This window comes from Thermothielavioides terrestris, chromosome 4 (genome assembly GCF_000226115.1).
Source record: "Thermothielavioides terrestris NRRL 8126 chromosome 4, complete sequence".
Lineage (NCBI taxonomy): Eukaryota > Fungi > Ascomycota > Sordariomycetes > Sordariales > Chaetomiaceae > Thermothielavioides > Thermothielavioides terrestris.
The window spans coordinates 1,823,401-1,835,835 of NC_016460.1; the positions used below are offsets into that span (position 1 = coordinate 1,823,401).

General features: G+C 58.4%; 5 protein-coding genes and 1 non-coding gene across 6 annotated transcripts; 2 read left to right on the plus strand and 4 right to left on the minus strand.

Moving 5' to 3' along the window:
* Positions 1-674: 674 nt before the first annotated feature.
* Positions 675-1,130, minus strand: THITE_2130724 (uncharacterized protein; the record flags this gene model as incomplete). Its single annotated transcript, XM_003655329.1, has 1 exon — positions 675-1,130. One exon carries the CDS (start codon positions 1,128-1,130, stop codon positions 675-677), a length of 456 nt encoding a protein of 151 aa, XP_003655377.1.
* A 579-nt stretch (positions 1,131-1,709) lies between these two features.
* On the plus strand, positions 1,710-3,944 carry THITE_2119039 (uncharacterized protein). Its single transcript, XM_003655330.1, has one exon. It carries the CDS (start codon positions 1,822-1,824, stop codon positions 3,883-3,885), a length of 2,064 nt encoding a protein of 687 aa, XP_003655378.1. The 5' UTR covers positions 1,710-1,821; the 3' UTR covers positions 3,886-3,944.
* Positions 3,945-4,423: 479 nt separating this feature from the next.
* THITE_43665 (glycoside hydrolase family 61 protein) lies at positions 4,424-5,491 on the minus strand (the record flags this gene model as incomplete). Its single annotated transcript, XM_003655331.1, has 5 exons — positions 4,424-4,530; positions 4,613-4,802; positions 4,899-5,256; positions 5,309-5,366; positions 5,431-5,491. The coding sequence occupies 5 exons, from the start codon at positions 5,489-5,491 to the stop codon at positions 4,424-4,426; spliced, it is 774 nt and encodes a 257-aa protein (XP_003655379.1).
* A 3,352-nt stretch (positions 5,492-8,843) lies between these two features.
* Positions 8,844-10,097, plus strand: THITE_2119040 (glycoside hydrolase family 61 protein). The gene is made up of 3 exons (XM_003655332.1): positions 8,844-9,182; positions 9,243-9,923; positions 9,987-10,097. Exons 1-3 carry the CDS (start codon positions 8,937-8,939, stop codon positions 10,038-10,040), a joined length of 981 nt encoding a protein of 326 aa, XP_003655380.1. The 5' UTR covers positions 8,844-8,936; the 3' UTR covers positions 10,041-10,097.
* Positions 10,098-10,486: 389 nt separating this feature from the next.
* On the minus strand, positions 10,487-10,584 carry THITE_t120. The gene has a single exon. It is a non-coding gene; the product is annotated as a tRNA-Pro (tRNA).
* A 423-nt stretch (positions 10,585-11,007) lies between these two features.
* Positions 11,008-12,141, minus strand: THITE_2119042 (uncharacterized protein). The gene has a single exon (XM_003655333.1). The coding sequence runs from the start codon at positions 12,003-12,005 to the stop codon at positions 11,148-11,150; it is 858 nt and encodes a 285-aa protein (XP_003655381.1). The 5' UTR covers positions 12,006-12,141; the 3' UTR covers positions 11,008-11,147.
* Positions 12,142-12,435: the final 294 nt, after the last annotated feature.

Sequence of the window (12,435 nt, forward strand, 5' to 3'; positions counted from 1 at the left end):
GTAGGTACCAGGTAACTACCTACCTACCTACGTGCTATGGAGTGAAAGCTACCAGGTACCTACCCAGTGTTCGCGAGCGAGCAGTGCGAGCCAGCCGTGCCCAGTACGGAGTAGTAAATTGGATTCTAATTACGAAGTACCGTTGCCCAGAGTGAACCTTGTGCGAAGTACAGTTGAATAATCAGTGCAAAGACTCAAATGTTGTTCGCTTACGCCTGTCCGTGGTTACCTACACAATTGGTGCCTCAGCATCGCGCCGCCGGAGAAGAGGCGGTCGGAGTCTCCAGAAAAGCAACGTTCACTTGGAACCTTTTGAATATCCCAGCCCCCGTCAATCTTCAGGAGGGCATCTGAGATGCCGCGAAGTTGTCTCAGAGGAGCTGCAACATCGAGATCATGCATTTGCGAGATTCAGACACACTACGGACATGAATTTCCTTCCGACTCGTTCAGTGTCACATTCCTGCGGTAGTGGTTCGACGAACTACGAGTGTTTCATGGCTGATTTATCCAGGTGGATCCGGTATCTCATTCAATCTTACCGGGTGCAGACCTAACAACTATCGCAGTCTGCATGGAAGTGGGAGTACAGTAAATGTATCACAGTGCCCTACCTTGGATGCATCTTACCTGTAGGGCCCCAGGCAACGCCTCGACTAATAACTCACCTCGCCCTACTTCCCGACCGCCTCCTTCTTCTTCTCGCCTTCACTACCAACCGGCACTTCTTGATGGCCGCCCATGCAGCCCTGGCAGAGGCCAAACACGTACACCGTCTTCATCACTTCCTTCTTCTGGTCCCCCGCGCCAGCAGTGCTGCCGGCAGCACCAGCACCGCGAGCAGTCTCTTTGCACTCGGCCTCAAACCCCTCCGCGACCAGGCCGGTTCTCCGGTCAAAGTGCTTCACCCGGTAGGCGGTGCAGTGCTCCCAGGCGACGGCGTAGCCTTCCCAGGCGGTGTGGCGCTGGCCGGCCTGCGGCGAGCTGCGCGTGTACCAGCCGCCGTCGGCGAGCGGCTCGTCGACGACGGCCTCGGCGCGCACCCGCAGGTAGGCGGCGTGTGGGCAGCGCGAGGGGTCGTTGCGGTGGGGGCAGAGGCAGAGGAATGTTTTGGTGTGCTGGCGACACATCTTGTTGGTTTGGACGGGGAGAGGGAGCTCGGGAGTGGATGATGAGGGCGATGGTGAGTGATGATGATGCGATGGTTTGAGTTGGGGAGTAGTCCTCCGAGAAGGTGGACGGCTGGTTATAAGTTGGCATATCTGCTAAGTCGATCAATAATCAAGCTGTTGGCACCACCACCTGTTTACTTCTGTTACATGTTGCGAGCTGCTGCGGACAATCGAGTTGTGTCGATGAAGCAGTTCACAAGGGCTTGACACAAGCACTTGTTCAACACAGCGAGTTACTATAACGGAGTTCGCAACTTAGCTCCAGTCAAAGCGTGTCATAGAACCGTAGGATTCATGGGATTCTCTTCTCGGCTGTCTTTGAGAGACTTCCTTCAACTGTTACAGCTGGTAGGTTATGGCCAACAGTTGGACTGCTCGCTGTTCGGGCTAGGCTGCCGGATGCTGTCCTCCTAAGAACTCGACCAAAGGAGAGATAGCTCAATGAATGAATATCACTTCCTGTTTGGCTCCAACTCTCCTTGTTCACCAAGCCCAGGGTTAGGGATGCGAGATTCCATTCGCGAACCTTCCGGCTCGACCTCATTCCGAGATGCATGAGTTGCCCCACCTGCCCACGTCCTTGCATCACGGCTTCTTCGGAGGGAGGGCCCCTGGGCTGTCCCGGCGGTGTGCGCAATGACGGTCCGTGATGGAGTCCCCGACGACTGTGCCGACTTTGCAAATCCGGCGCAAGCCGATCGCCACTCAGTCTCAGTCCCAGCAGAAGCCGTCATCTGCCGCCGGCCCGAATCCCGGCCCCGATCCGACGCCGGGCCGCCGGCAGTGCGATGAGAAGCCGCCGCCGCTTCCGGAACGGCCGGGCAGGGAGAAAATTGGAACACGCCAGCCCCAAATTCAAACGGCCGTCAGACCAGTATCTCGCGGCGCAGAGCCGTCGCCCCTGCTGGCGGTTCCGGACCACGTCCTCCGGCCACGCACCAGCTTGCCGGAGCTCTCGCACTCGGCACCGGATTCAACGCCCCAGAGTCCGTTCAATGCCGTCCCAGCATCCGCCGCTGCAACCTTCGGCCCCAGCGCCAGTTCCAGCGACGGCGGGAAGAACTTCATGCAGACTGTCCTCTCCGAGGCGCGCTACTTCGCCGGCGGCCTGATCCCGCACCCGATTGAGTCAACCAAGCACTACACCATCCTGCGCCACTCTCCGGCGCTGATCTTCTATTGCGGACCGGCCACGTCACTCGCCATCACCATCTTCAGCTCCCCCGACCGGCCCCTGCCCGCCGACCGCACCCTGTGGCTGCAGCAGCGCGGCTTCTCGGGCGACAGCGGCATGAAGATCAAGTCCTTCTTCAACCTCACCGATGACTGGTTGCATGTGACGCCGTCAACGCAGGTAACTGCAGATCAGGTCCCCGCCGTCACGGAGCGCGCCTGGCAGCGGGACATTGCCAAGGCTACGAAGAAGCTGCTCAAGGAGAAGGGGCAGAAGAAGGCCCACATCCCGAGGGAAACGCACGTCGTCCGGATCCCCGAAGCCTCCGAGGACGGCTACTTCCGCCTCATCCTCTGCACCGGCAGGGACCCTCCGTACGCGGCCGAGGAGAGCTCGTCCAGGAGCAAGACGCTGTGCACCAGCCCCATCTTCCGCATCGCCAGCACCTCGTCCGACTCGAGCATCTTCCGCGGCGCCTCCCTCAGCACCCTGCCCCTCGAATTGGGCGTCTACGCGGCTTCTATGGTCGCCTCGAGCACCGTCGACCCGTACATCGCGCCCGTGCGCGACCCGGTGCAGGCCGCCATCGACACGGTTCGCCCAGGCTTCGTGGCCGAAACCGTGGGCGGCCTCGTGAGCGACGAGCTGAGCGAGCGGTCCGCCGAACGCGACGAGGCCTTTTTCGCCGCTCACCAGGCGCACGTCGAGCGCGCCCTCGCAGCCGACCCCGAAGCGATCCAGCCCATTGGGCCAGACTCGGGCCCCGAAGAGCCCTTCCCGATCAAGTTCCAGGGCAAGGTCGTCAAGGGCACCGGGCGCAGCCAAGCCGAGCTGGGCATCCCCACGGCCAACCTCTCCGGCGTGGCCGACGAGGTCCGCTACCGCCTCAACGGCATCTACTTTGGCTGGGCGCGCGTGCTGCCAAAGTCAAGGTCCAAGTCAACGCCCGTGTCTTCCGCCCAACAAACCGCTTCATTCCCCGAATCAAACCCCTCCTCCGAGTGGCACGAAGCAATCATCACCATCGCCCCGTCCTCGCCCTACGCCCGCCCCTCCGCCGCGCCAACCCCGTTCGTAGCCGTCCACCTCCTGACCACCCCGCCGACTCCTTCCCCCTCCCCCTCACCCTCATCACCCTCCCCGCCAACCCCAACAACCCCAACAACTCCCACATTCCTGGGCGCCACCCTACAAGCCCTCATCCTCGGCCTCCTCCGCCAGCACCCCCCACCCACCGCGACCGCCCAGCTCCAAGCGCGCCTCGACGCCGCCACGCGCGACGCCTGCCTCACCCTCGCCAGCCTGGCGCGCGAGAACTGGCGGCCCGAGCGCGCCGCGGAGGCGCTGCGCCTGCGCGGGCGCGAGCGGAGCTTCGGCGAGCGCGTCGACGACGTGACCGGCTGGGTGGAGCGCAAGGCGGGCACGATGCACGGCAAGCTGCCCGTGCATTTGCTTGGGGTGAGGAGGGCGGGAGCCGAGGAGAGGGATCGGATTCGGGGGGTGGGGGGGTTTTGGGTTAAACGGGATGTTGGTGGGTGATGGTGAACTGATGAACTGGGGAGTATACGAGATGGTGGGAGAGTGGGATTGGGTGTGCTGAGTGATTTGGGTAAGGCTGGGATATGCATAGCGAGCTGCGCCTACGGTTTTGTTTGGTCTAGATCAGTTTCAATCTGGGGGTTGTTGGGTATTTTTGCAATCGCCTTGCTTCATGTTTCCGTTCCTTTGCGCTCACTTGTGCGTCGTGTGAAGCGTGGGCAGTATCGGCAAGTCGCCTGGGAGATGGAATCTGTCCTGAGACTGAGAGGCAGCCCATTATATCCGTCTACTTCGCCCCATACCAGCACAAAGGCCCGGGTATTGTGAATCCCAGAGCATTTGATGACTTTGGTCGACTTGTAGCCTACTGGAGTTCCCTTTGTTGATAGGCTACAAGTATAGGAGCTGTTTTCCACTTCAAGGACGGTGGTTATCGACACGTTGGTTGTCATTCAGCCGCCCTCCCTAGACCCCTTAACTCAAATCCCCCATCTTGAGACCGAGAACAACAGACCTGGCTCGAATGCGCGGCGCTGCTTCAACCAGTCCACAGCGCTGGGCCCGGGGGCTTGTACTCGAGCAGCCTCAGTTGGTCCTGCGGCAACTCTCCGCTGTTGACGATCTGGTTCAACGGCACCTTGATGCCTAGTCGGGAGAGAAAAAGAGAGAGAGCAAACAAGGTTAGCAAGCTATCCCGAGGCCTCTGTGTCCGGTAGGTCCGGCTTACCGGGATCGTCAACAGTGTAGGTGCCGGGAAACCTGGCAAAGCCCGTCGGCGTGCCTCCGCCGGGGCCGATGATGTTGACGTGGGCGCAGTTGACGTACCACTGGCTGTATTCGACCGTGGAGGGCATGAACTGCTCGATGCGCATCAGGTACTTGCCCGGCGGCGTCGTCTTGGGGATGGTGAAGTTGAACTAGGTAGGTTCCTCTGGAGTTAGTCTCTTTGCATCCCGGACGCCGCCATGGTGACCAGGTTGGGGATCGATTGGGCGAGGAATGTTGGGGCTCACGTCATGCTTGTTCCACAGCAGCCACTCGGTATTGGAGACGGCGGCGCCGGTTGCGATCTTGAACCAGTCTCCGTCGCCGCGGTAGTCCTCCAGGTCGTCGTTCGGAGCACGAGAGAGGTAGATCTGCCCCGGCCCGGGATGCCAGAACACGCCGTACTTGCCGTTGCCGTCCCACGAGACGCGGAAGCCGACCTCTGAGCCGGCCAGTATGTCGGCCGTCTCAGTCTTGCTGGCCGAGTCGAACGCGTTCCTGCCGCAGGTGATGTTCGGGTTGTTGATGTCCGTCTGCGGGGGCGTCTTAAAGAACTCGGTGTTGGGGTATTTTTCCGGTTCGTAGGCGCCCTCCCAGGCCACGTCACTGATGATGTGTTAGGCTGGTTGTGGAAGAAGGAGAGCAAGGTAGATATTACCGGACGTATTTCCATTCCGGCGTTTCGGTGCCGTTGACAAGTAGAATCCCGTGGATTTCTACAGGGGGACGACGAGAAATTAGTCGTGGTGCTACCCCTAGGGAGATAGACGGGGAACCTACGATGAGCGAACGCTCCCGGGGTGGCGACGGCGCCTAGAAAGGCCGCCAGGTACAGCTTCATGGTGGCGGTGTGTCCAAGGTTGGAGCCTTCGTTGAAGCAGACGAGTCGAACTCGGACGAGTCTTTTCCAGACTTTATAGGTGGCCTCCTATGCACTTCAACCCCTTGAGCTTGCCATGCTGACTGCACATAATTTCTCATCATATCTCCAATTGGCAGCTGGATAGAAACCAATATATCAGCAAGAGCAGAGACAGGCATATTACCGGCCTTGGCGTTGCCTTTATGGAAGTTTGAGTCCATCGAGACTTTTGACAGTCGGCATACACAGTTGCAACGTATCATGCGGCATCATGTGGTGTGGGAGGCAATCACCATCCCGGGGTGAAGATGCACGGGTGAATCAAACAGCAAATTGCCCAGAGAGACCGGCTTGAGCCGCCCATGCACCCCCTATGTTAGCTAATCGAGTCAGCTAGTAGGCTAACTCATAACTAACAATTCAATTTTTAAAACAGCGAATAGAAGTCACTCATTGTTGCGCTAACTAACTGGCTATGATTTGCACATGGAGAAGCCTACCAGTCTTGCAACTGAGCCAGCACATAAATGCCAGGCCGGTGCCCTCTTATGGCTGTCCAAGTACTCCGCACCGTGCCTTATTCGGCCAACCGAGCGAGGTTCTGCACGATGTGAGTACTGCAACATATGATTCTTCCTTTGAAGAAACTTGATTCGCTACCATTTCCCGGTCCTGATCCTACCGGCACTTCTCCCTCCGCCAATACCGCATTTCCTCCATGGACCGGACGGCAGAACCAATCTGCGCCGCTGCCCAACTGCGGTGCACCTCCAACCTTTTTGTTGGCGGTAAGCCTGAAGGAGCCGAATTCCTACTCAGCATCAAAAAACAGAAGACACTATTAAGATACTCCGAATCACCCCGATCTGTTTCACGCCACCTCCCTTGAGTGTCAACTGCGAATAGCTATCAGGAGACCCCTTGGTATTGTGTCCACAAGTCTCCATTGGTCGCAGTACTGTTCCGGTGACCTTCTCAAAGCAGCGAGGTCTCGAATGCAGCTTTCTGGCTGCGCCCAACTGCTTCAACGGTTGACCATGTTGCCTTGCGCACAATCCTCTCATATCAGTGTGCCAAGAACAAGCATTGATTAGCCCCTGTGTCATTCATCTGACAGCCACTGTCAAAAAGTAAGGTAGAGTCACACTCCGATTTTGGCACCTCACTTGCTCCTTGTGCATACGCCTCTCCGCCTACAACCATACAACTCTCCTTCTTCCAACTACAATAACTCTGTCAATTGTTGAAGTATTGAAGCTCGGTCAAAGAGCTCCAAATTGATGGCTTTTGAAGTCAGTTTGGCCAAGTATTGGGCAAGCGATAGGGGATTACGGTATAATTGTTGCGACAGTGGTCGGCTGTCAAGATGGGGCTGTGACTGGAGGTATTTTTCGACTGTGGCCGCAGCAAAATCGCTGCGAGTGCCAGGACGCGTCTGGGGACGTGGAACATCAAGAGGAGGCTTGTTCAGGGGCACCTTTGTCGAGTTTCAGATACCAAACCGTAGAATGAGAGCGGAGTGCGTTACTGCAGGAGAACTGAGGTTTGCCGAATAACGGATCTGCTGCTCGTGTATTGCCTGAAGGCTACTAATTGGGGCTTTTGAGCCTCACCCGTGGCCGGCTCCAGCTGTTTAGGCGAACAGACGGCTCAGCACGGCGAGGGTACCTAAACTGGATGTAGCACAGGAGAATCTGATAGAGGAGCGATGCCCAGTCACACAAGCCAGCGCCAGTTCTCGACAGTTCAAACAGTTTTGAGTCTTGCTTTCTGAGAACTTGGAATCTTCTATATTGCTTCCCTATCAGCCAGGCAGAAAGTCTTCGGAGAGCGGCGACGAGTAGACCTAAGGCGGATAACCCGCTTAAAGAGCTTTTTTTTTCTCTCTGCATGTCACCCTTTTGGTTACATGGATCTTTCCTGCCGGTGGAAGCTTACTGCTCTCTTCCGTTTTCTTGTGCTAAAACCTGGTCGTTGAATGAAACCAACGTATCTGGTTGGGACGTTGCACGCATCCATCCTTCTGTTCGACATGGGTCTGGCACGTAAGAAGAGTTTCTGCTTGGTCACAGATTTCTTAGTGTCCTTGTTGAATCATTACCTTACCTCTAGCTATCAGCGAAGAAAGACAAGGTGAAGGCAAGCTGAAAATACGAACTGGCGGTCAACTGTTGCAATCAAGGGCGACTTTGTGTCAACATCTTATCGCGAGTCGAATCTGACAAGCTGAAGACGGACTCGCTGCCACAGGACAGAACCCTCCGTCATTTCTTCTTGACATACCGCAGTATAGAGACGAGTCAAGAACAAAAGAGACGGTACCCCACGTTCAGGCCCGAGATTCCGCACCGGCGCCGAGATCATCGCCTTGCATACCCGCAATCCGCCACCGACGAACAGCGGGTTGGAATGCCCGAGTGTTCGGCTCCTGCCCCAGCAACCAACTGCAGGACTATTGGCTGCTTGGCGAGGCAATGACGTGTGCTGAGAACTTTCAAAGGTTGAGGTTGCACTCCCCACGCATGTGGTCGCATCACGCTCGGCGCCGGGCAGGTTCTGCTTCCCGCCAATCCTCAGAGCGTAGCGACGGAAGATCCATGCGCTGTTCCGGGAGCTAGCCGCCCAGGAGATCGGCCGCCAGATCGACTATTCCTCTAAAACTTTAGCTGGACCTCCAACACAGAAGAAGCGCCTCCTAATATCAGCGCTCGATTTGACTGGACCTTCGAAACCCGGTTTTGCGACCAGTTGGATATTATTTCTTTAGTGATCTCCCTCTCTAACGCAGCAATTTAGTGGCATTCCAAGATCCCCCACGGACTTGGCATTATGGATTTTGCGGAGCCGTCCGTTCAACCCGGTGCGGACTCAACCTGAGACGAAGCCAAAATTAGGACGGGACGTCATCCACCGCCGTCCCGGTTTCTGGGTTGCTGTCGCGGCAGTCCCATTCCGCATTGCCGCATGAGATTATCCAGCATATTAACCGACTGCCCTCCCACCAATCGTCTATACAGCACGGCCCTGTTTCGGAAGGCTCACGTACCCCGGATCACTTCTTGGGTGGCATTCGTGTGGGGAAGCATGCCCAATCCTGCCCATCCTGCTCACGGGGCCCGACGTTGGGACCGTCGAGTATCGCCGAGAGCCTGCAAGCCCTGGGACGTCCACCGAACATGGTCGAAATTGAAGGAGGGAGTGGCGGAGTGGCCACCAAGTCAGGCGGCTGTCAACTAACCAAGGATGGGAACAGTTCGGCTCGCCTTGCCCGAGGGCAGCGTTCCCTGATGGGGACGAACCATGGGACTGGGGTCAGCTGCTGTATAAAAGTTCAAATCGATGATCTCTCAGATGGCGCTGCTGGGGTGTTCTGCGCTTTTCCATCCTCGCAACCTGGTATCCCACTAGTCCAGCGTTCGGCACCATGAAGTCGTTCACCATTGCCGCCTTGGCAGCCCTATGGGCCCAGGAGGCCGCCGCCCACGCGACCTTCCAGGACCTCTGGATTGATGGAGTCGACTACGGCTCGCAATGTGTCCGCCTCCCGGCGTCCAACTCCCCCGTCACCAATGTTGCGTCCGACGATATCCGATGCAATGTCGGCACCTCGAGGCCCACCGTCAAGTGCCCGGTCAAGGCCGGCTCCACGGTCACGATCGAGATGCACCAGGTTCGCACGCCTCTCTGCGTAGGCCCCCCAGCTACTATATGGCACTAACACGACCTCCAGCAACCTGGCGACCGGTCTTGCGCCAACGAGGCTATCGGCGGCGACCACTACGGCCCCGTAATGGTGTACATGTCCAAGGTCGATGACGCGGTGACAGCCGACGGTTCATCGGGCTGGTTCAAGGTGTTCCAGGACAGCTGGGCCAAGAACCCGTCGGGTTCGACGGGCGACGACGACTACTGGGGCACCAAGGACCTCAACTCGTGCTGCGGCAAGATGAACGTCAAGATCCCCGAAGACATCGAGCCGGGCGACTACCTGCTCCGCGCCGAGGTTATCGCGCTGCACGTGGCCGCCAGCTCGGGCGGCGCGCAGTTCTACATGTCCTGCTACCAGCTGACCGTGACGGGCTCCGGCAGCGCCACCCCCTCGACCGTGAATTTCCCGGGCGCCTACTCGGCCAGCGACCCGGGCATCCTGATCAACATCCACGCGCCCATGTCGACCTACGTCGTCCCGGGCCCGACCGTGTACGCGGGCGGCTCGACCAAGTCGGCTGGCAGCTCCTGCTCCGGCTGCGAGGCGACCTGCACGGTTGGTTCCGGCCCCAGCGCGACACTGACGCAGCCCACCTCCACCGCGACCGCGACCTCCGCCCCTGGCGGCGGCGGCTCCGGCTGCACGGCGGCCAAGTACCAGCAGTGCGGCGGCACCGGCTACACTGGGTGCACCACCTGCGCTGTAAGTTCCCTCGTGATATGCAGCGGAACACCGTCTGGACTGTTTTGCTAACTCGCGTCGTAGTCCGGGTCTACCTGCAGCGCCGTCTCGCCTCCGTACTACTCGCAGTGCCTCTAAGCCGGGAGCGCTTGCTCAGCGGGCTGCTGTGAAGGAGCTCCATGTCCCCATGCCGCCATGGCCGGAGTACCGGGCTGAGCGGCCCAATTCTTGTATATAGTTGAGTTTTCCCAATCATGAATACATATGCATCTGCATGGACTGTTGCGTCGTCAGTCTACATCCTTTGCTCCACTGAACTGTGAGACCCCATGTCATCCGGACCATTCGATCGGTGCTCGCTCTACCATCTCGGTTGATGGGTCTGGGCTTGAGAGTCACTGGCACGTCCTCGGCGGTAATGAAATGTGGAGGAAAGTGTGAGCTGTCTGACGCACTCGGCGCTGATGAGACGTTGAGCGCGGCCCACACTGGTGTTCTGTAAGCCAGCACACAAAAGAATACTCCAGGATGGCCCATAGGCGGCAAATATACAGTATCAGGGATGCAAAAAGTGCAAAAGTAAGGGGCTCAATCGGGGATCGAACCCGAGACCTCGCACATGACTTATTTCAAGTCAGGGGTAGAACCCGAAGCGCGAATCATACCACTAGACCATTGAGCCAATGATGAGAGATTGCTCCCAAATCGTGTCCTAGATAGCACATCGCAACGTGCTTAGTCGAAGCATCCAGCCGAACTTCGACCACAGGGATGCATAATCTCCCTGAGGTGGTCCTCTGGCACGATAGAAACGTTACTCACTACCTACATACCGTAGAGAAAAAGATCGCGCCGACTCAGAACACAATTCCCGCTTGTTTGGTCTTGGCATCTTCTGAAGAACAAAGACGCAACCACAAAGCCCTAGACAAAGCCTCGCATTCCATGTCCCTGTCCCAATCCTAGCTCCCTGGTTGAGAGACCCGATAACCGAGAGCAACACCGATCTGACGCCAAGTAGAGAATCCAATGCAATCCTTATCATCTCAACCATTCCCACCGGCCTGTCTCGCCCGTTCGGCAATGCCCTCCTCATACCAACCAAGAACCGAAGAACCTAAAACGCAACCAAGAACAACTCCCACAGCTTCAACCATGACAGTCTTTTCATCCATTCCATGAGAACCGTCATCATATCATAGCAACCATCGCCGGATAACATAGCCGGCGAAACATCAGACAACGTCACTCCCTCCCTAACCTGTCCAAGATCTCATCAAACGTCGTCGCCCTCTTCCGCGCCCACACGCCCGGACCATCCTCCGTCCCCTGACCACCCTGCCTTTGACCCTGACCCTGATCCTGGCCCTGGACCCGGTCCTGACCAAACCACCGCGCACTCCCAGCAGCCCTCCGCTCACCCGCAGCGCCCACCGCCCGCGAGAACCGACCCTCGCGACCGGACACAGCACCAGCCTGCCCGCCGCCGACCGTGGCGCGACGCGACAGCGAGCGGGGCGATGACGGAGAGGAGAAGGAGGAGGAGGAGGAAGAGAGGAAGCGGGCGAGGCGGGAGAGCGTGCTGCGGGTTCGCTGGAGGGCCTGTGCCTGCGGCGGGGTGCCGTCGCTTACGCTCGCGCTGTCGTCCTGCACGGTGGTGCCGCTCAGTGTGATGGCGTCGGCGTCGGGCAGGTCGGGAAGCGGCTTGTTTTGCGGGGCGGGGCTGGTGGCGTGGTGGTGGAGTCGGGCTTTGTGGGGGAGGGAGAGGTGTGCGGGGGCGGGGTCGGGTTGGGTGCGGTGGGGCGTTTTCTCGTCGGTGGTGATCTTGTTCTTTTCGGTGTTGTTCTTGGGGCTGTTGGGGCTGTCGCTGTCGTCTTCGGAGTCGGACTCGGAGTCGCTGCTGCTGCTGTGCGCGCGTGGCCGCGGCAAGGGCGCCGGCTGCACGCGATACAGCCTGCCGTACTTGCAGCCCGGCGCGCCCTCCCAGTAGCTGCCGTCGCGGTCGCGGTAGGTATAGACTTGGGTGTCGGCGTCGTAGCCTACCCTTACCATACCATCGGGCAGGCGCTCGTCATCGCTGTCAAGATGCGACCAGCGGCCCATGGTGACGGTGATGGACGTTGTTGATACTGGGTGAGGATATAGGGCAGGGTGAGCTCTGACGTTGATCTTGGACTGCGCAAGTACGGAAGTTGTATAGTGGTATTCCCGGAGCTGGGTCAGCCCCGGTCGGTTGCCAAGCACAGCCGGAGTGGCCCACAAGTCGCCACGTTTTTGCCTATCCGTCCAAGCCAGTTTCCTCAGGTAATTCAGCTACCTGATCATACGAACTTCGCAGTTTGCCACGCGCATCCGTTAAGGTATCACCAACGCCACGGAGCAAAGCCCGCATTTTCATGAAAAGAACCGAGCTTGTCAGCCATCACCATCACATCGTCAGGATCTCTCTAGGTACCACACCACCGTCTCGCGCGGGTTGGCTGCAGCCTTCGAGAACATCGGGTCGCCGAGCGGGTCCGAGGCAGAGCCGGCT